This window comes from Charadrius vociferus, unplaced genomic scaffold (genome assembly GCF_000708025.1).
Source record: "Charadrius vociferus isolate BGI_N301 unplaced genomic scaffold, ASM70802v2 scaffold248, whole genome shotgun sequence".
NCBI lineage: Eukaryota > Metazoa > Chordata > Aves > Charadriiformes > Charadriidae > Charadrius > Charadrius vociferus.
Window position 1 is genome coordinate 1,075,265 of NW_009649851.1, and position 22,752 is coordinate 1,098,016.

Genomic DNA, 22,752 nt, shown 5'->3' on the forward strand with positions numbered 1-22,752 from the left:
GAGCAGCTCTGTAGTATCTGGTTTGGGTCGTGTGACACCATACACAGAAAGCAGCCTCAACATACAGAATCTCACTATAACGGATGCTACACATTTTCCCTGTGCAACGCACAGGTCCTGTTGTGCAAGAGGATGGAAGGACTAGAGCATTGAATTCAATGCTGCTCCCTTTTCACAAGGAAGAATCAGGAGCGAGCAGTTCCCATCCTGCTCTCGCTCTTTAAAGGCATGCAGTGAGGGGAGACCTGAAGAGATACAGCCACCGTATGCAGTGTGCACCAGTGAGAGAGATTAACTCCATTGCAAAGGCAACGTTGTCTTTGCTAGTGGCTCTCAGTAGGACTTACTGGCTTCAGCAGTGCTGCGCTGCAAAACGCCACTGCTTCTGGTATATATCTCCAGTGAATCATCCTTTTCTAATATCAAATCTAAACATTTCAGCTTAACTTACTAGAAAATACTTCTTATCCTAGCCCCAAGGGATGTGGTAAAAATTGTACATCATTTCATCATTTTCCGCTCTTACAGCCACTTTTCTTCTTATCGTGGCTTGTGTAAACAGCCTCCCCTCCCTTTTCTTTTTCCTAGACTAAACAAATCTGATGGTTTCAGTCTCTCCTCATGGGCCAGGGTTGTGATTTTTTAAAACCACTTCATTCCTGCTGTGCTATTCTGGGTTGTCTGCAATTAAGGAGTGCTGCCCACAGCCAAAAACAGTGCTGCAGCTGAGGCCTCTGGGGTGCTATGCAGAGCCAGGGTATCAACTTCTTGTGTTTTATATTCCTCACTCCTGGTAAGACATTGCAGGATGGCATTCGCCTTTTTTGCAGCAACAGCATTACGTGGTTGACTTGCATGTAGCGAATGGTCCACATTAACCCTTAGTTCCTTTTACAGAACAGTTCCCTAGTCAATTTTCCTTTGTGATTACATTCATCTGATCTTTCATAAGCATAATACTTATAATTATCTCAATTCAGTCTTACTGATTTAGGAGATTTTTTTCTGTGATGTATTAAGATAATTTTTTAATTATAAACATTCTCCACAGTGTTTGCAATCCCTCTAGTTCAGTGTTTTCCACAAATTTTATAGGTACTGTTATTTCACGAGCCAAGTTGCTGATGGAAATGTTGATTAATATTAGGAACTCAGCAACACTGGAACATCCTCTGGTTTGACAGTGTGCAATGAGATCTGCTCCTTCAGCTCAGTGTGCAGTCACCCTGTAGTAATTCTGTCCAGAGCCTTGACTTCCACCCCTTCATCTGAGCCACAATCACAAGTGAATAACACTTTAGAAGTGACATGAAATGCACCTTTCCCTGTCAGTCTTGATTGTATTGTGTTTCCTGGGGCTGGGAACAACAGAGTATCTCAGAGTCACATTGCTTTCAAGCCATGGGTTAGGTACCATTGACAGGAGCTAGATTTTCTTTAAAAAAGCATGTTTTCCTGGCACTCACTCATCTCTAGATAGCCATGGTATTTGGTTTGCTGAAAAGAAGGAATTACTGTGAAATTTGTCAGTGGACTGGTATTTATGAGGGCATCCACCGGGGCATTCATTTCATTGAATGGGATTCATCCCATCTCTCCAAAGTTGTTTTGTTACTCTTGTGTCTAGTATCAGTCAAGAGCTACAGTTATTTGCATGCTTATATAATGGATAGTTTTGCACTAATATGTTTATATGTTACAAATGTTGGGAGGATAGAAAGGAATCATACAGTGTCGTTTTCATCCCTTGGTGGCAGATGGGAGACACAATTTCCTTCCTGTTTTCAAGTAACTAGAATTATCCAGAAACTTCTTAGCGTGGAGCAGGAGACCGCAAAGACTTCCTGAGCTTCAGGGGTTCAGACCTCAGTAGGTCTGTTTTTCTTCAATAAAGGCTGTATAGCAAAAAAGTATTACATATTTTGTTCCATGTATATGGATGAATGTGGCATGGCTGTGTACATATATAATTCCCTGGGTATGTTACTATTTCAACAAAATATTTTGGAAATGCTTCTCATATTCAGTACAGAAGCTGTGGTGAAAAGCAAAGAGGAAGACAAAGACTGTATCCCAGAATAGAAAATAGCATACACATTTACCATACATATAGATGAAATGATTCCATAATTCACTTACGATATCACATTAAACACTAGTCAGAAGGACATGAATATTGAAGTACTTTCTACCCTAATCAGACTCTGGTATTATAAATATTTTATTCATTTTCTTATCTTCTGTTCCAGATTCCAATAACTGTGAAAAGGAACATTTTGAAATGGATATGAAAAGCAATCAGAATGTCAGGTAACAGAGTCTTTTCTTATACAAAGGCACTGGCCATGAAATTTTACGCATGTATTTAGAAAATTTGTCATACTTAATGATAACGGAGAACTTAAAAAGAATGCAAGATTCCTTATAGATAATGGTTCTGAAAGTTGTAAAATATTCTCCTGAACTTGAAAACAGCAATTTAAAAGAAGTGGTGAGTTCTGTATTTCTGTTATTCTGTGGAATATTCCAGAATATTTGCAAGCTTATCTCACTTGAACAATTAGAAACTGTTTAGCCCCAATTAAACCTTAAAATTAGAATGGGAACAGGACTACCATTATCTCAACAATTTTATAAAATTTTGTTTTCAGCTACTTCTGTGATAATATTTTAAAGTAAAGTTGATGATGTGCTGTGTTCCTGCTCAAAACCAGCTATGCTGAAAAGTATCCAGCACGACTTAAATCGGAATGAGCATACGCTTCGATGGGCGTATGCTTTGCTGGGTAAAAAACTGGCTGGGCCCAAAGAGTGGTGGTGAGTGGAGTTAAATCCAGTCGGCAGCCAGCCACAAGTGGTGTTCCCCAGGGCTCAGCAATGGGGCCAGTTCTGCCTAATATCTTTAGCAACAACCTGGATGAGGGGATTGAGTGCACCCTCAGTAAGTTTGCAGACGACACTAAGTTGGGCAGGAGTGTTGATCTGCTTAAGGGTAGGAAGGCTCTACAGAGGGATCTGGACAGGCTGGATCGATGGGCCAAGGCCAATGGTATGAGGTTCAACATGGCCAAGTGCTGGGTCCTGCACTTGGGTCACAACAACTGCATGCAGTGCTACAGGCTTGGTGAAGAGTGTCTGGAAAGCTGCCTGGCAGAAAAGGACCTGGAGGTGTTGGTCAACAGCCAGCTGAATATGAGACAGCAGTTTGCCAAGAAACTTGGCCAGCATCCTGGCCCTTATCAGGAATAGTGTGTTGGGCAGGACTAAGGAAGTGATCATCCCCCTGTATTCAGGACTGCTGAGGCCACACGTTGAATACTGTGTTCAGTTTTGGGCCCCTTACTACAAGGATGACATTGAGGTGCTGGAGTGAGTCCAGGGAAGGGCAACAAAGCTGGTGAAGGGTCTATAGAGCACAAGTATTATGAGGAGCGGCTGAGGGAAGGGGGGTTGTATAGTATGGAGAAAAAAGAGGCTGAGGGGAGACCCCATCACTCTCTACAACTACGTGAAAGGAAGTTGTAGCGAGGTGGGTGTCGGTCTCTTCTCCCACATAACAAGTGATAGGACAAGAGGAAATGGCCTCAAGTTGCACCAAGGAACGTTTAGATTGGATATTAGGAAAATGTTCTTCACCAAACGGGTTATCAAGCATTGGAACAGGCTGCCCAGGGAAGTGGTGGAGTTGCCATCCCTGGAGGTATTTAAAAAACATGTAGATGGGGTTCTGAGGAACATGGTTTAGTGGTGGAGTTGGCAGTGCTAGGTTAACAGCTGGACTCGATGATCTTAAAGGTCTTTTCTAACCTAAATGATTCTATGATTCTGCAATTCTATGAATAATTAAAGCAAAAATATACGGAGCAGGACAAAGAAGTTAGTAATGCATTTACACATATGATTAATTTAAAGTGATTGCATTCACATTTAGAATTCTTAAAGAAATGGCATGTGAAAAAACATTTCAGTGTTTAGCCAGAGGAGTCACAGTTTCAAAGGAAAAGGAACACAAACAATAGTGTGTGAAAATGTTGAAACTCGGTGGGGACGAGAATTTTGTGGAATATGACTGGATTTAACCAGTGTCATTCTGATTGTAGAGCTGGCCCTAAGGAGCAGAAGAACCCCTATGTGAGACTGGAACGTTTAAAAATATGTACATCAGAAGCAGGGGAGCTCCCAGTGTTTAAGCTCCAGCCACAGGACAATGAGCAGGAGGGCAATTTCCTCCTGATAATTGAATGTGGGACCCAGTCTTCAAGCATGTCTATAAAGGTGAGTGGTATTTCCTTGAGGCTTTTTCCCCTTTATCCCACTGGCTTGGACCCACAATTTCTGAAAGTTATTACACACCAAACAAGTCTGTTGATTCATTTCACTCTTGGACACTTCTGTGATGGGTTGAAGTAATAGAGATGCAGATTTTAGTTTGCAGTGTAGGTCCCTGATACTTCCATTTCTGAGAAGTTTGTTTCTGGGATTGGATAGCTGTAGTGTTTTTGTATTCTAGTAAACATCCTGGTTCATCTGTATAGTTACTAATAGAAGATAAATAGCTTAAGACTGACCCAAATGCATATTTGAGTGATAGGAACCGATTCCAGAAATCACAGTGTAATAGTTTTTAAAAAGCTTTGTTTTCTATTGCTTCATTGGAGTCTTGAGTGTGAACTTCTTTCCACAGAAAGCTGAGAGTTGTTTACAGTAAAATTTGCAAATACAATTGTAAAATATCCTGTTTCTATCGTCTGTGATATGAAATCTGTGCAGCTCTCTTACAGTGCTATTATATGGTGGTATGTGGGGGAAATGACTTGACCAAGGTGACCTGGCCAGCCAGTGGCAGACATCAAGCTGAGCGTGGCCCTTCTGAACCCCATTGCCCTCTCCAGTAGAGTTCAATGCAGAGAAACCATTTTGTCTGAAGATAACCACTGCTGTTATATGCTTATATATGAAAATTATGTTTGTGTGATCCCAGATTTTTTTTCCTTCAAGGTTAATAAAGATAGTCCACCTGAAGGACTGAAACCCAAAGAGAACAAGTCAGAGGACAGAAAATTTCTGATATCCCAGGCTGTAGAACAGACACAGTCTCCTCCTGTAGATCCTCCATCTCTTGATCAGAAGCACAGCAATGGTATCTCCATCATGAAAAAATCTCCAGTTACTCAGGAAGTCAGTCCAATTGAAAATGAGGATTTCTGTGCTGTATGTCTTAATGGAGGAGAACTGTTGTGCTGTGATCACTGCCCCAAGGTTTTCCATCTCTCCTGCCATGTTCCAGCCCTGCTCAGCTTTCCAGTGTAAGTATGTATGACATTTCAGTAATGTGCTCAGTTTCTGCTCACTGCCTTGGGGCAGGATATATCCTCAGGGCTGTATGTGTCAGTCTTGCACAAGGCCAAGGACTGCATCTCCCACTTGCCTTTTTTGTTACTTTTCTTGCAGAGGGAAGAATTGCCTTACACACTAGGAACTAGATGAATTATTAACGAGAACTCTTTCCCTGTTCAGTTTTCTAGACAGTTTTATGGAAACTGAGGATTATTGGGGCTTTTGTGGAAATGTTTGGGACATTGGTTTTCCTAAGACATACATTCCCTAGCAATTTGTCACAAATTAATTGTATGTGACAAAGAGCCAGAATTAGGTACACATCCACATACCGAGCTTTGAAAGTGTGGCTGAATAATGTGCATTACTTGTGGTATATAACTCTGAATTCTGTTACAAATCATTACCAGGTGGGATGAGAGGCTACTTCATTTGTGCCAAGCCCAAATAGCTGTCTCAACTGAGAAAAATATGATGTGAGATATTAGTTTGTAGATTCTGGTTTGTTGTTTCTGTTCAAAAAGCGGGAATTTCCATCTCTTGGCATTTCACTCTTTTCTCTAATAGCTAAGTCATTATTGAAGCTCTAGATTCAAAACAATGTGAAAACCAATTTTTCCTTTTAAAATAACTTCCTTGCAAAGTTAAATTCTAATGAAGTAAATTAATTCCCTTTACTAAATTTCTGTATTCATAGTTCTGTAATTATTCAGGCCCTGATGTTATTCAGGCCCTGATGTTGCAGAATGCTAGTTAAGGATGAGACTTGTTTCTGAATACATTGATTCCTGAGGTTTGGTATTTGACAACGTGGATGACAAAATTTGACACAAGTTTTGTGTTCTTGTTTTGCAGGGGAGAATGGGTGTGCACGCTTTGCCGTAATCCAGTGAAGCCAGAGGTAGAATATGACTGTGAAAACACACGGTACAGCCACAGCTATAATGCACAATATGGCCTTGATGACTATGACCAGAAGGTGGGAATAACTATATATTGTACTATTTAGAAAAGGACATATGATCTCTTCATTCTCTTCATTGGAAAGATTACTGTTTTGACTTGGTTGCTACTTGAATGTTTCAGAGAGTAGTAAATACAACAAAAGTATTGTTAGCATTCAGTTGCATCGGTCTCTTCTATCAAGATATTGCTGTGAATGGTGTTATAGAAAGATGAAACAGGCAGATCTGGAATTCCTTTCTTCTTTGGACAGGGAAGTTGCATTCAGTAGCAGAGCAAGCTTCTCTGAATTGACTTTGCTTGGCTTTCTGCCACTGAATCTTTTTCTTTTAAGACTTGGCACCTTCTTAGACATCTACTTAGTCCAGTTGCAATGACATTTTTGTGATGCAAACACTTTTTGACTTTCAGTTGGTATGAAATCATCACATGGACTTCATATGTACCATTAATCACCTTGAAGATGACATTTAGGCACTGGTAACTCAGCCTAGATGAAAACTTATCTCTTTACATCCCCATTACCAGTTTCCTCTACCAAATCTCACATGAAAATTGCCTTTTCTTGAAGTCCACTTGGTACTTAGAAGCCGCAAGTTCCAAATAAATGTCCTGTGTATATTGGTGACAGCTGGATAGGGAGGCTGAGTCCACACAGCTGAGTGCAGATGCTGAGCTGGCCCTGCAGAAATGAAGCCTAGAAAAAGACATTGGTCTAATCTGGGCACCATACACAAAAACAACAACAATGGTTCTTAGAGCACTGGGGCCCCTTGAGCCTGGGGCCTATGAGCATAGCCACAGCACTGCTCAAATTCCTCCATGCTGTTTCCAGACCTGAGCTACTTGATTATTGAGGTTCTATGTAGAAAATTGAGTTGATTAGAAATTCCATTACTTGTGAGCAAACGTGGCTTATAATGTTTTTGTAGTGCATTTTTTTGCATCAGTAGAAAAAACAGAGACTAGTACAAGTATTTTACAAGTTAACAATGATTAAACAGAACTGTTTTCATACAGTGCTAACAACCACGTAACTTACTTCCATTTGTATGAATGGATATGAACAGTGTGAAACATTTCCCATTTAACTGTTTCCACACTGTTGCTGCTGTTCTTTTACTCAAGAGCCAAGGAATAGATCTGGAGTGCAGAAATGAAATAGTGATAGCGATGAATTCCCAAGAGTTTCCAGGAAAGACACATGCATACAAAAATTTTTATATAATGTTGCTTCTCTTGCATTTCTTGACTATCCTCACTTTTAAAACTATACAAATGTTACGAGGCAAAATGTCCCCCAGGTTTGAGTGAAGTGTGCCATTTTGCATCAGAAATGCACAGACTACATGAAAACTTCCCTTGTTGTTATTATAATCGATTAACTAAGGGTAAAAATGAAACTGACTTGTTTTGAATTAAAATGTGTTTCAAATTTGGCCTCTACAGAAGTGTGAAAAGCTGGTGCTTTCCCTGTTCTGCAGTAGTATGAGCCTCCCATTCCATGAACCCGTCAGCCCCCTGGTAAGTACTGCACACTCACGGGTCAGAGGGAATCCAAAGAATACTCTGGCACACCTCTCCTTTTGTCTTCTTGAAAGATCTACATTGTCTTTTTTTCTGAACAGTGTTGCCTCCTAGGGAAGGGTAGGTGTTTCCCTCTTGCAAGTGCTTAGAAGATGCCAGGTCAGAGGCAGGTAAATGCTGGCCAATGTTCTCAGGCCAGGTTTGAGTGCCAATTTAAGATGCTGGTAGGATACTAAAGGTATATGAGGGGTTCCAGTGATTAAGAAAGTTGACTTGCTGCATGTATGGAGAATGTTGCACTGCCATAAGAGAGGTCTGCTTTACAAATAACCCTGGACTCCCTCTTTTCTGGTGTTTTTCACAAAGGTGGTAATGTGACTGCGTTCAGGGGAAGATGTAGAGACTGCTATTTCAGCCATGTACACAACATTTGCAATATCAACTGGCTGTTTTAAGGAAAATGTAGATTCATGGTATTGTAACAGTAGAACACAATGTGAAACAAGTTGGAAGAGGAAAATGAGAGGGGAAAAAAAGGGTTTATGTGTAGGAATAGTCCAAATAACAATGTAAAAACCATTCCACCTAATGAAGCTTGCAATGAACTTATGGAACACATTACCTAACAAATAGGTTTTGACCCAGAAAGATTTAAGGAGTGGGATATCCTGCTAGCTGATGCCCATTGAAAAAGACTTTTGTTGAACTTTTAAAAGAGCGCATAGTAGCAGATTCTTAGTTGTGCTTGGCAGACTACTTCCCACAGTATCAGCTGCCAGTATCTCAGCACATTATTTTTATAACTGCTTGGGGCAAATGTTATCTAATTGTCAATGTTGCATGTATTATTGATTATGGTGAAAACAGCAGAGTAGTCACTGAAGTGTGCTGTTTTCAAGATCAATCTTGCAAGCAAATATGTTTTTTAATCAAATAAAAAAGCACCCAGGAAGATGAAGTGCAAGTGTAGGCACCAAAAGACTAGAGCTGTCTTCCTTGATGCAAGGAATCCTCTGCAGTGACTTGTGTCCAAACTTGGATAGAAGTCACTAGAGAGGAAATGTTTGGATTAAAAAGGTTGCATACCTGTGTTTTATTCTTATTGCAGGCACGGCATTATTATCAGATCATTAAAAGGCCAATGGATTTGTCAATCATACGAAAAAAGCTGCAAAAAAAGGACAAGTCCCACTATTCTGCACCTGAGGAACTTGTGACTGACGTGCGTCTCATGTTTTGGAACTGTGCAAAGTTCAATTATGTAGGTTTCTAATATGCATGGATGGAGGGATACAAAGCAGAATGTTGCTCTTTCAAGCCGTCCTGCTGGTGTAACTATTGGTCCTGGTGACATCAGATATGGGATTGGGATACTCAGAAGTATTAATCAGTTTTACTCTTTGGAAATTATATAAAAAATTTGTAATGACAGGAATGGAGCTATATGTGGACCTGAGAACTTGAAATACATAGGCATCTAAAATTAAAGAGGGACATCTTAGCAGACAAGTTACTGGAATGATGCTGAGTTTGCAGTGAGAAGTCAGTCATAGCCAGCAAAATAGCTAGGGAAAATTCAGGTGCATAGAAATTCCTAAGCAATGATGACCGCTATTCTTTCTAGTTCACTGCACATCTCTTTTTTTCTTAGAGGTGCAGAAACATGTTCCTTAATAGCACCTTCTGTTTTTCACTTACATTGTAAATGCAGAGGGACTAATGGGCTGTAGAAAGTGTGCAGGAGACTAATGGAGATGTAGCAGACAGAACCAAGGTGAGACATTAAGGTAGGGTAGTCGTTTGGTTTTGATCCTTGATGTTTTCTGAGTGGTAACACTGAATGGCTATTTATTCTCTTACAGCCCGATTCAGAGGTTGCGGAGGCTGGACGATGCCTAGATGTATTCTTTGAGGGCAAACTGAAGGAGATTTATCCAGATAGGCATTTTCCTTCAGTTCAACAAGAAGACTCTGATTCTGAAGAAGTGGAGAGTCGGAATAGCAAAATGCTGCCCCAAGATTTTCAGTGGCCGTCATATGGACCAGAGTGCATTCAGCCTAAAAGGAGACGGCGCCATGCTGTAAGATTGCAAAAGCAAAAGCATTTGATTGCTAAGTGGCCACCCTGCTAATTCTGTTTACAGCTACTGATGGGAAGTTTTGACAGGGCTGTGTGGGAAAACTGTCAAGCTTCTATCACAGAGATGTGATCAGTTCTACAATTTTATGTCAAGATCCTCTGAGTGGAATAAAGTGTCAGTTGTGTATAAATGTGTGAGCATGAACAAATGAAGTCTCTCGGGCCACACAGTTATCTTCCTAGCAGAAGACTCTGCCAAGATTTTTAAAAAGACTAAGCCCTCTAGCTATTCACTGTTTGTTTCCTTTGTACACAGGAAAGTGAAAAAACTAAAAGAATGATGTTTCAGCCAGCTAACAGCCTTCCTCAGGTATGACCTCCTCAAGATATGAGATTTGCTATGAGGAATCCAGCAGCATAACTGACACAGTTAAGGTGTGTGGGAGGAAAGCAAAGCACTTGGGCTGTTTATTTAAACTCTCCTAATCTGCTGACCATATGCCTTATTTCTAGATGTTGTGGATAGATAACAGATCCAAAGTGTTTGAATCTGTCAATATTCAATCTGTTAAATCATATATATGTTTTGCAGTGTTTACACTGAAGTACTAATGTTTTGGTGATAGGTAATGATGATTAATAATAAAAGTAACATGCTAATAATATCTAATACTGCAGTACCATTTTATAATCTGTTCAACGTGACATCTCTATTTTATAGAGCACAGGTAACCATGTAATAATAATCTTGCAACCTCAGTGTGAATGTTGGCCATGATTTGTGATAAATACAATGTGTAGTCGTAAAAGCCCTAATCCCGTTGTCTTATTCAATGATTTTTCTGGGAGGTTGACTGCTCAAGGCCTATAAGATACAGTCGAATGTGATTCTCTGATTCGCTGTTTCTTTTGAAGCTGAGCATTTTCATTAAATCACGAAGAACAAGTGCTAATAGTGCTAATACTAGGGCTCTGTGTGAGCTGTTTCTGAGTGCATACTGGATGCTCTGTTTGCAAGGAATGATTCTTTTGGTGTCTAATTCATCCTTGGTAAAGCAGTGTGGGATTTCTTGGGTCTCCAAGGTAGCATTTTTATGCAATGCAAGCCAGTTGTTTTTCTTTAAAGCAGAAATTCAGTAAATTAACTATGAAGCAAATTACATGGTTATAGAAGTGCCTATAAAATAAAGTCATATATTCCTGATTTTCTCTTTGCTTATTTCTTGTAGTTGTGATTACCAACAGTGCTAGAAGATGATGATAATGGGTATATGTAGAAGCTCAAACAGATGAAAGAATGCCTAAGCTTTTTTTCTTGTTTTTTTTTGCTAAATTCCACAATGTATTGGCAGAACACCACCAAGGGCCAGAAGAGCAATTTTAGAGTTCACTTGAACAAAGGGTAGCGTGTAATTGTAAAGCCTGAAGGGTGGGATAGGTAACAAGACATGACACCTGATCAGAGAGTGATGTTTTGCAAGCTGCTTCCCACCTCTTCCAGAAGCAGGTGAGCCAGATCTGTGTGTGGCCAATGCTTTCTTCATGTGTGTGAGGGTCATCTTCCTCCTTAGAGCTCTGCCCAGCAGCGTAAAGCTGGGCTGCGGTCTGGCTCTGAGAGAAGCGTTGTTGCAAATCTCAAACACAGTTAAAGTTCATTTTAATTATGTTCCTGTAAATAAAGATGATATTTTCAGCATAGTTTATATGGGCTATTTGGTCTGGTAACCATGTATGTTATTTTAGATAACACTTTAAAGTAAAGGTTTATATATGAAATAATAAGATGTGAATGTTATATTCTACTGTCTGTGTGACTTACTGGTTGCCATTAACTTGGTAGTGAGCTAATGTTTTCTTTTCTTTGAAGAAATGAAAACCTGGATATTATAAGCTGACTGCAAAACTGTGAGATGAAGGGACAGCCTTTACATTTTCTATATGTGAATTCCTATGTGTTTGCTTTATGTCAAACTCCTATACTCAAAACCGTAAGTGTCTTGGCACAGGGAAATGAGTGCAGGTTTGTAACTGAATTAATCACGCTTATCTGTGCTACAGGTATCACTTTTTCTCAGGTGGTAATTAATTCCTCCACCAAAGACCTATCTTCTACCATTAATAGTACAAAAATGATATGCTGTAGAGGCTTCATCTAGAGGCAGAGGTAGAAATGGGAGAGAATATTGACGACTTCCTCCTTTCCTAGAAGAGCAGAGTCAACAAGAGCCTGCTTCTGTTTCTTAAAGGCTGTAAGTTTGTTAACTGTACCGTTAGTTTTGAAGAACACCCATTTTAATAATTTTTTCCAGGGTGTATTATACCTTTATTAAATATAGAAGTGTACCAGTTTGTCATCATGTATAGATACCCTTTGGATGTGTGCTGGAAGGACTCTATGGCTTGAGCACTCTTAAGGCTCACTTTTTTTTTGATTACTTCACTAAGACACAGAAACAGTTAAAAAAAATACTCATAAATGTCATGTTGGTAAGCAGAACAAAACCTGAACTCATATGTATGACTTCACATACTTTCAAACACAAATCTGTGGGTCAGCAACTTCACAATACATTTCATGTCACGAGAACATTCTCCACCTCAGACATTGCCTTAAAATTGCTGGCTTGTGATGCTCCTGCTGCTGGACACCATACCACCAGGGCTCATAAATTCTTGGTACATTTACTCTGTTGAATTCCAATTGCTCACTGATAATGGCTCTGATGGGTATGAAAGGAAGGGTCTGTCTTCCAAAATCTAACAGCCCGTGTGGCCCAAAAGAGAAGTGATAGGTTATGTAGTTTCTTTTTCTTTTATCACACAGCCTGTTTCACAATCCTGAATGTGTAGGAAAGGAAGCAAGGGGGAACCACTGAAGTTTTCCACTGCAAATAAGTATAGCAGAAACAAATGCCAGGAACACTGTGGAAACCCCAGACAATGCAATAGGCTCCTGCAGACACAACCAAGGGCACAATTTTTCCTTTTTTCTTCAGTAACGGGTTACATGTAGGATGGGAAAATCCTCTTTGTGCTTAAGCAGTTGGAAAAGAGATTAATTGCCCTTCAGTAATAGGTCTGTTGAAAAAGAAATGACAGCTACAAATTTGACATTCATTCCCCTACAGACAATTTCAAAGATATACTTCTTCCAGTATCATTACAGCAGAATGACATTAGAGTTAAGACAAACAGGTGTTTAACAATTCAGATTATTGAATGACTGCATGTTTATATGTGTAATGTACTTTGCTCAACAATAAAATATGTGAAATGTATTTTTGCACATCAATCTGAAATTTTTGCTCTGAGTACATCTGCTTTCAATTACTACATGGATTATGTAATATCATTTAACACTTATTAGGTAAGTTGCTGATAACTACTGATAGTAAAGCAGAGTGGTTACAAGAGCAGCTATGCTAACACAGGAGATCAGTTTTCTATTTGTGCTGGAATTTTCAATGCCAAGTAGATATTTTGCGTTTTCGTTTTTCAATTAGTGTAAGTTACTGATAACCAAACATGCCATGAACAAGTAAGAAAAAATGTTTGTAGTTTAAATGTATGTATATATTAAAGGGCCAAGGAACATACCACTTACTAGGGAGATGAAAAAAATTTTTTGGTGTATTTAATCAGAAGGAATCAGAAAAGATATTCTAAAATTGAAAATGCTAGAAATTGAAGAATTATGGAATAATTTATAAAAAATAGAACAAAAATACTGTATTGGCAAAAAGTCTAGCAGACACTGCAAGTGTTTTTCTGTCCTTTTTTGGTTCCTCTCAGTTTGGTTTATGGGAGTATGAAACTATCAGCAGCAACTTCCTGACCTGGAGGCCTACTGGTTTGAGGGGTAAGGAATCGTTCTTTCAGGGTTACAGCTGTGCTGCTCTTCAGACATAATTAAGAGAGAATTTGTAGATAGAGGTAACTTTTTTATTGTACAAACAGGAAAATGTAGAAAAACTTCTGGGCATGCAACTCCTTCAAGAGTGAAATACAGGGTTCAAAGATAAGTACCAGCAGAGTTTCGCTGACTTGAGTTAGATATCAACAAGATAATCTGAGGGAAAATAAAGATAGGCAGTAGTCATGGGCTAAGGAGGATGAACATCTTTTGAAGCTGTCTTTGTAGATCAGGGGCAAGAAGTGAGATGTGGAGTGATTGTTTTTGAGAAATATTACCCTACTGTCTGTTCCTGTCCTTTAGTAAATGCTTAGGAAAGTCCATTTTAGTGTGTAGTTACATGTGTTTTCATGACAGCATGTAGTAGATTGGTAGCATTTAGTCTGCTAAGCAGACTTTTGTAGAAGTTTGTATTAGGATATGTAATGGTAGGAACATGATGTTTGGATGGCTTTGTTGTGAAAAGTGTTTACTGTGTTGGTGTATAATACTTACAGTGGAGATGAGAAATTGAAATGTTCAAATCTGTTGTCAAATATCTAGCTCCACTTGCTCCATTTTCATTCCAAGTGTCTGAAAGATGTTCTTGAAAGTTACTTCTCTGATAACTTCTTCTTGCATAGGTTGTAATTTGTAACAGATTCCCTGTAGATTCTATCTCACAGTATATTTTTGCTGTAGAAAAGTCCTTTTTAGGTTAAGGAGATAAGACATGCAAGTGTTTTTCCCAGAGCAAATAGGGTAGTGTCTGAAGGTTGGGGAGTATTGTACTGCTTTTGGAGAGTATTTGAGATGGTTACCACTTTTATGGAAGTAGCAACACTGATTTAAGGTTGTGCTGTGGATGTTAGTTTGTAAGTCACTATTCTTGATCTTTATTGTAGCACCTAGGACAATTATGTCAGTATGGAAGTGTTCCAGAGGCAGTCTGGTACTGAGGCAATGCTTATTAAATTTGTTGTGAAAGTCAGTGAGGGTATCCAGGTTTCCAGTACAGCTGATACAGATGTCACTTAGTTATTTTAGGCACAACATAGATGCTATGTTCCTAGATGGTCTGTGCTGAGATGTCCTGTATCCCAACATTCCTCCCTTACCTGATGCACCTGATTGCTTGCCACACTAGAATGACTTTTAGACAATGTTTCTCACTAATAGTTGTGAGTTCACTTTAGATGGAAAAAAAAATAATCTATTTTTATACACTGATATTTGGGCAGGAAATGAAATATAGTTGGATATTTTTTTCTTGTTTGCTTTTTAGCCTGCTCTTGCTTCTGATGAAGTTAGTAAAAGCAGGGATGGTTCTTACATCTCTTATAAATTCAGTACTTGGTCATTATTCCATGATACTCTGCTGTAAGAAAATGTGTTGGTGCTCTTTCATTTTTTACGGTAAACTTCCTCCTGAGTTTCTCAGTGTAGTGCGGGTACGGGACAAACAGGGAAGTCATGAGATGCCTTCAGGGAGATTTACAGTGAAAGCATTGTAAAATATTCAAATCAGAGCTAATGTTTGGATTGTACATCTGAAACGGTGAGAATTGCTCCTGTGGATAGACATTATATAATTAGCTGATCACCAGGTCTTGTGCTGACTGCCTGCACTGGGCTGAACTTCTCTCCTGGCTGAATGAATAAACACAGCACTCTAGTAGTGTTTCAAATGTTGAATTATGCTCATAGAAACTCATAGAACTTAATCTGTTTTTATATTTGGCCCAGCAAATGCCAGCATAAAGCGATCATGAAAAAGCAGCAGAACAAAGCTATCTTTAGACATTGAAAGTAAAACACATAAACTGTGTTGTAGCAGGAAAGTTAGGGTATTGGAGTGGTGGGATATTTTATGTAGTAATTTCTGGATTGTACGGTAATTTGTAAGTCAGTGTGTTCATTCTATAAATAAGCACATTTTTGCTATTTACTACACTTTTAATGTTTTTTGCAACAGCATTAAAACAGACCTAAATTTAAGTAAAGGAAACAGTTTATGCACGTCTATGCTGTATTGCATAGTCTGTGGTGCATAGTGCAACACTTCTGAATTTACAGATCACTGGTCCAAGCTAAGCAGTTCTCTCCTGCAGCCAAGCAGCAGATGGAAAACACCCTTAATCTCTAATAATTAAAATATTAATAGAATGGGATGATATCTATACAACCAGCAGACTATGCAAAAGTGTTCTGTAAATCACAGAAATTAAACAAAAACCTTGTAGGATATTTTAGTCTATGTTATAAATAAAGAAACAATATAGAGCTTAGATAAAGTGAAAATCTATTCAAAATTCATCCTTACATCCTACCCAAACTCTGTGCTGCTTCTTACACATAATTGTAGATACCTCAGGCATCTGCAGTGCACTATATTAACATGTACAGGTGGGATTCAGTTTATGAGAAATAACATTAAAAAAATTCAGTGCTTTAAGCAAACAGTGGACACTCCTCTGTTTCTTCTTCTCTGTGGTCTCTGACTGCTTTAGAAACATTGGTAAACTGGCTCTCATCCATGTTTGTGATGTACTTATAAATATTTCCCATTTATAACTGTGAAAAACAACATGATAGGCTAATGGAAGAAGTGAGCAGCAGAGATGGAAATTGAATATGGCCCTCGGACCTGGTTGCAGAATTATCATCTAGCAGTATTAAGTGTGAAAGTATTGTGAGACATTTCAGGTTTGGGATGCACAGCTAAAAGCATTCATTACAGAGGAGGGGATTTGGCCCTGGCAGCATGCTGCAAACGGTGCTTCAGGTTAGCATCTCCAGTCCTGGAGCGGTGCTGAAAATCACACAAACCTTTTTTTATCTACAAGGAAGTTTTATCCAGTGAAGGGGAATGGGGCAATACTCGACCCACTGCTGCAAACCTATGCTGCCTCACAGCATGGGAGCAGCTGCAGTGGCCTGGGCAATGCAGACTGTAACAATAATCTCTGGCTGAGTAAGGTTATCTCAGGGATATTAGACACAGGATGGATTTTCTCCAGAGAATGAACCTCATAAAGGGTCCTCAGAAGTAATATTCTATACCATTTGAGAAAAATGAAAGTTGGCTTCTTTATTTTTGATATTTTAAATCCCACAAAAATCTCTGCAGTGCCAGCACTATTGATTGGCATGAGTCTGCTGGACAAGGAAATCACAGCAATGATCTTTCGAGGTGACAGTCTCACTGGTCAGCCATAACATTTGCATCATGTTCAAAGCTCTTCCCAGATTGCTAGCACTGGGCTATGCTGTGTTTTGTTGCATCATGCCAGGCTAAGCCCCGTGCCATGGGGACTGTAATCCCTAAGGGCAGGGGAGAGGCAGCCTGCTGTGGACACGTGCTGGAGAGGTGGGAGCACCCTGGAGACATCCAGTCCCTAAGCTGGGAAAAGTGTTGCTCCAGCACTCGCTTCATCTGCTATCTAGATATTTACATAGCAGAAAGATATTTAATGGAAGGACAATATATAATTTCCCTCCTTTCAGTGGTTCTAATTAGGAAATACTGTACGTATCTGAGTATTTTTGTAGCCATGGAACTTAGCCTTCTACTCCTCTGGCTAGAGAAGGGAAGATAACCTGCAAACTAAGTTGGATTCTGCAATTACTGGATTTTACTGTTTCCAAATAATGTATGTTCAGTTTACAAATAAATTTACATCAGTTGCCTCACCTCTTCCCAGCTGTCAGTCCAATAATGCCCTTCTCATTTTCAGTTTAGTTCTCCTGCATTATTAATTCAGCAGTTTGTAATTAAATGATTAGATAATCAAATTGTTCCCTCCAGAGTATCTGTGTAAATGCATTGAAAACAGATTAATTTAACTGAGGTCACTCAGAGGTAGTTTAGCTTTCAAACTCACCGTTATGACAGATGAGAAAGAGGAACAGATCTCAGGAGGAAAAGACTCTGAGCTTGGGGCAAGAGGACTGTATCTTTTAACCTTGTACGTGTTTCTTGCAATTCCTGGGGAAAAAAAAAAATTGTTCTGGAACTAGAGATCCAAAATCACATGGACTTTTGTGTTCATATTACTTTACCGGTCAAAACTGCAGTTCAAATTTTAAAATGCATCATGATTATTGGCTCCTTTTCCTTAGCTTAAAACCTGTACAGATCACTGTCTGATCAGATGGGAGCAAAAGGAGAATTTCTTTAAAGGAATTAAAGGTGAGTAAACACAGATAGGCAATACTATGGGGGTGGCATTGCAGTATCGTTATTGCTGTTTTTGTCAGAGAAGTTAAGTTCTATGTGTAACTGTCCCCACTGATTTGACCAAAACTGCTTCTGCAGCTCTTATGAAAAGAGAAAATGCTTACACAGTTGTAAAGGGGTGGGAGGAGATGAAGATAACTAAGGGAGAAATAAAAAAGTTAGCTTTTGCAACTGAACGGGTGTTTTCTCAGCTTCCTCAGAAGCGTTTAGCTACTGGTCACTTCCAGAGGTGGTGACACAGCCGTGATGGTCAGTAAACTTTAACGATGCAGCAAAGCCGAGGTTTTCCCCATATTCTCTTTAGACCAAATGACACAGCGAGGCAACCTGCTCCTCGTCTGTAACGGGAGAGTCACCACCCTGTGGTAAAGCCATGTAAAGATTTGGCACGCAGGCGGCTGGGCTGACTGTAGGGTAGCAAGCAGAGTTCGTACTTGTAAAACAAGTCAGATGGCTCCCTCTGCTGATTTGCAGCATGATTTTAGTTGCTCTAAGCTCTCGCCTCTAGGTCCTGGAGGTTCCAGTGTCATTGTGCCTACTGGTTTTAAGGTGGTTTCTTTCTCTGTGAAGTAGCTACGAAGCTGTATGTTCCCCCTAAGCTTAAAACCTGTACAGACCTTTACAAAGATTAATATATGTATTTATAACCGAAAATCAAACTGTAATGTGGCAGCCGAGTGTAAGCATTTTAGGTAAGATCTCCATAAAACCATAATTACACCCATCTGTTTCCCTTAAGTATCCAGCAGAAAACAGTTAGTGCTTATATACCTCTTGATAGCGCTCTCTCAATCTGGTATTATGGGGAAAAAGGGAAATTAATTTCCCCCTTTATTCTCTTTCTAGAAAAAGATAGTGCTTAAATTCAAATGGATGAGAAAACCAAGCTGAAAGTGTTTGTCAAAGAAGCTTTATTTGAATATGGATATTGTCAAAACAGCAGAGTTTTCCAAAAGTCTCTCTAACCCTTATGCACCAATTATGGAAAAGACAGAACAGCCACATTTCTAATAAAGCTGTGGCCATATAAATAAATATTAACAATAAACCCCCCACATATTATTTATTAAAAATACATACAGTTGCATCAAAGCTGTTGAATATAAAAAGAGATTTGTAAATAGGTGTAAACTAGATTCTCATGGAGAAGATACATGAATAAGCCTTACTGTTATGTGATTATTTGACCAGATTCTCACCTGGGGTGAACTGGTGGAAAGGGTAGTGAAAGGCCAGTTTCCTCTGTGTCAGAACTGATGCATCAACTCTGAAATTGATACCTTTCCATAGCCAAAAAAAGGAACTGATCTGAGACATTACCCGAAAGAAAAAAAAAAAAATAGACTAAGGGAACTTGTCTGCTTGCAGGGGTTTTACCACTTATTGGTAACCATTTTTGGGACATTACTGTTTGGATATTTGATACTGTACACTTTTTAAAAGGGTCGCCTGCAAGAGTTGGAAAATCTGGGTGCAACCAAGTTACCTAAACTGAAGGTCCTCATGCCTTTTGAACTGTCCTCATGTACCATATCCCTTGGAATTTACTGTGGAGTCACAGTAATTTTTGAGCTCATTTGAAGGTGCTTGAGACATTCTGCAGCCAAATGAAAATGACGCTCTCTGTCTTTCCTGTAGATACCTACGTGAATCTTTCATCTTCCACGTGTCATGTACCTACACGTGCCTTTCGCATTGCACAGACTGATGAGATTGGCTGACCAGACACTCCAGCTGTCAGAGGGTTGAACACCATGACCAGGTGGTATCATCACTTCGTAGGGGATCTTCTGAACTTGCAGCAGCAGCTTCCCAGAGAGGATCACGTTAAACTTGCAATTCCACCTGAAGTTGCCACTGTCTGTTGTGCAGTGTGTCCAGGTAAGTTTTGCCTCCCAGCTAGCACTATGCAAACTGCTGCGGGGTACGTGGTACCAGTAGATGGAGCTCAAGGATCCCAGTCACTAAAGAGACGGGAACATTAATGTTGAAAGTGCAGGCCAAGATTTTGCCATTTTCGTATGCCACTAATATTTGCCCTTTGCTGTGACAGTTTTTTCCCCCTGAATGAACCTGCATTGAGAAATTAATACAAGTGGAGCACTTTATGATATTTGAGATGTCAGGTTGTCTAAAAAAAAAATTTAGATAAGCATTTACTGCTGTGTTGCTGTGTCCAAAGAATGCTTCCTGAATTCCACCCATTGTCAGTGACACTGCAGCTCTTAATGTCACATTGTCACTGTCAGGGCAGTTAGTTAAAGGTACTGGCACTTGATAATCCTATTATGCTCTGTACAGCAAAGGAGGTAAAAATGTCCTTGCATCTGTATATGGGCTTTTACTAAAATCATGCTACTGTATGATAAAAAGACATAATTTTTCATCTCTGGTAACTAGTTTCCTCTGCTGTTACTATTGGGGGGGGGGCGGGGGCCGGTTGGGCAGCTGGTGGCACTTTATCTACGGTGTAATTAATGCCATACCTATCTGAGACAAAAATAACTTTCTGCAGGCCCTAAGGAGAGAGTCAGGTATACTCACACATCACAAGATAAATATTTAGATAAATAGCCAGGATATCTAAAGCTTTCCCATGGACTTTCCGTCAGTACACACTCATGCTGGATTCTGTTCAAAGCACAGCTAAGTAGCACAGAGGAGTGAGAGCTTTCTAAAATTCCCCCTTCAGACAAAGAAGTTTAGATGTCACATGTCAAACATAATGTGACCTCAGGGGTTTCAACCTAGTCCTTAACAGGCATTTCTCACCCTTGAAAAAATGTCTGGCTTTTGAAACAATGCCTCTTTTCAAGAACTTCAGCTTAATATTATGGCACGAAGGTCAAGATTGTCTTGTACTGACTGAGAGAAGCACAGCAGCTTTCACAGTGGTTCCTTTCTTCATATGTGGCTCTTACTTGTACTTCACATTTTGAACTAAAAAATGAAATGTAGCATGAGAAAATATAATTTTCTGTGAGAGGCTTTGATGTGTTTTGTCTTTTAGCCTCACTATTGTTGTCGCATTGGCATAACACTGAATGCTTATTCTCTTATTAACTGATGCCCTTTATTTGACAGGACTATTTGCTTTTGTTGGTCTTAAGTTTCCTGGCAAGGTACACAGACAATTTCAACTTGAACCTTGCAGTGGAAGGAACAGAGACAATTCAGTGTGTCTTCTCTGTACAGGCTACCAATGGAATAAACAAACAATGGACCGGTATGAGACTCTGAACAAGCCAGGTCAGCTCAACCCAGACACAATAAAGGTAAATTACAGCACAGGCAGGCTGGGAGCAACCACCAGAAGGGCTGAAAAAGGTTATATTAAAACCTCTCAGATCTGAATAGAGGGATTACTTCTGGTTATAAAAAGAGTCTGCACATTGTATGTGTGCAATTACTTCAGAAGAGCAATCCTGCTCTAATTGACCCGAAAAGGCAGATAGCCAGTCAGACAGCTGGCTGGGGACAATGGGGCAAAAAAAATCTGAAAACAGCCCTGTATTAGATTAGATTACATATTTTTGTTATTGCCCACCTTGTATGAAGACCTCTTGCTCTTAACCCAGGTGACTGTTGCGTGGCCATGTGAGCTGGCTCTTGGCCTGCTTTCCTGGGTGTGGGCAAACATGCCAGAAATAATGCACTTCTTTGGCAACTGTGGATTGGAACACGAATCTGCAATGTAGGTATCTTAAAGGAGTCTGAGTTGCTCTTGATTCACAAGCCACAGTGGTCAAACAAGCAATTTTTCTTCTGTAGCTGGCATGTTATGTATTATCTCTTCTACTGGAAGTGGCCTTTCTTAGACGTACCTAAGTCACTCACTGTCGCCTTGGGCTCAGCTTGCTGTGATGTATTTTTTTCTCAGACTGAAACTGAAGTAATCTGGAAAGGATGCTTGAAAGGACAAGAGAGAGACACAGCTTAAGTAACAGACCTCTTCCCACACTCATAGGGATAGCAATCATTGAGAAATTTTCCTTTTCTTTCTTTCTTTCTTTCTTTTTTAAGATGGCTTTTTGTCTGGAAGGCCTTGTTTCCTTGTGTCTTATAACAAAAGCCTTTGAGATAGCTCTCAGCATTGGTACTCCTGGTCACAGCTAGCAGCGTCAGTAAGAACAGAACTGGAGGTGCTGTGTTCAAGTGAAAGCAAGATTGTAACTGGGGACTCCACCCCAAGGCTCATTCCGTGCAAGGAAAAATTTAATGCCCGTAAAGAAAGGAAAGCACAAGTATTCAAATTTTAGTGGGAATGCCATGACATTTTACCCAACCAGGGAGAACCCCAGTTTGTCCCTAAATTGTGACAGGAGCCAATTTCACTTGCTTTCATATTATTCCAGGGCTGACAAATACATACCCATTTCTTTATGTCTAGGAAATTAATCTTTCTTCAGGGAAAAATGGTGACAACTACATTGGCATACAAGGAACGAATAATAATTTACCTGGAGTAACTGATTCATCTATTACCTTAGTCCTTAAAACCTCAGTTACTAAATGGGCAGAAACTGGAGATCTAATATTAAATTTTGCCAATATGTCCTATCTATTTGAATAATACTGGTTTCAAAGGCCTGTTTAATATGGTTATACCAAGAGTTGTGGAGAATGGCCTGGCTTTTTAAATTTCTCACCTTTAGGATGAATTCTTACTGAAGTAAATTGGGGAAGTCAACACTGGTTTTGATAGGAGAAGAC

General features: G+C 39.6%; 2 protein-coding genes across 2 annotated transcripts in view; both read left to right on the forward strand.

The window, feature by feature from the left end:
- The window catches only part of TRIM66 (tripartite motif containing 66), a 53,113-nt gene extending 42,830 nt beyond the window's left edge, over positions 1–10,283 (forward strand). Inside the window, exons 13-20 of the mRNA XM_009890955.1 lie at positions 2,250–2,310; positions 4,101–4,275; positions 4,999–5,306; positions 6,193–6,316; positions 7,750–7,824; positions 8,936–9,088; positions 9,690–9,908; positions 10,224–10,283. Coding sequence (XP_009889257.1) covers positions 2,250–2,310; positions 4,101–4,275; positions 4,999–5,306; positions 6,193–6,316; positions 7,750–7,824; positions 8,936–9,088; positions 9,690–9,908; positions 10,224–10,283 — 1,175 coding nt within the window. The remainder of the gene's footprint in view (positions 1–2,249; positions 2,311–4,100; positions 4,276–4,998; positions 5,307–6,192; positions 6,317–7,749; positions 7,825–8,935; positions 9,089–9,689; positions 9,909–10,223) is intronic.
- Positions 10,284–19,793: 9,510 nt separating this feature from the next.
- The window catches only part of STK33 (serine/threonine kinase 33), a 60,318-nt gene continuing 57,359 nt past the window's right edge, over positions 19,794–22,752 (forward strand). The window contains 2 exon segments of the mRNA XM_009890978.1: positions 19,794–19,920; positions 21,235–21,314. Coding sequence (XP_009889280.1) covers positions 19,794–19,920; positions 21,235–21,314 — 207 coding nt within the window.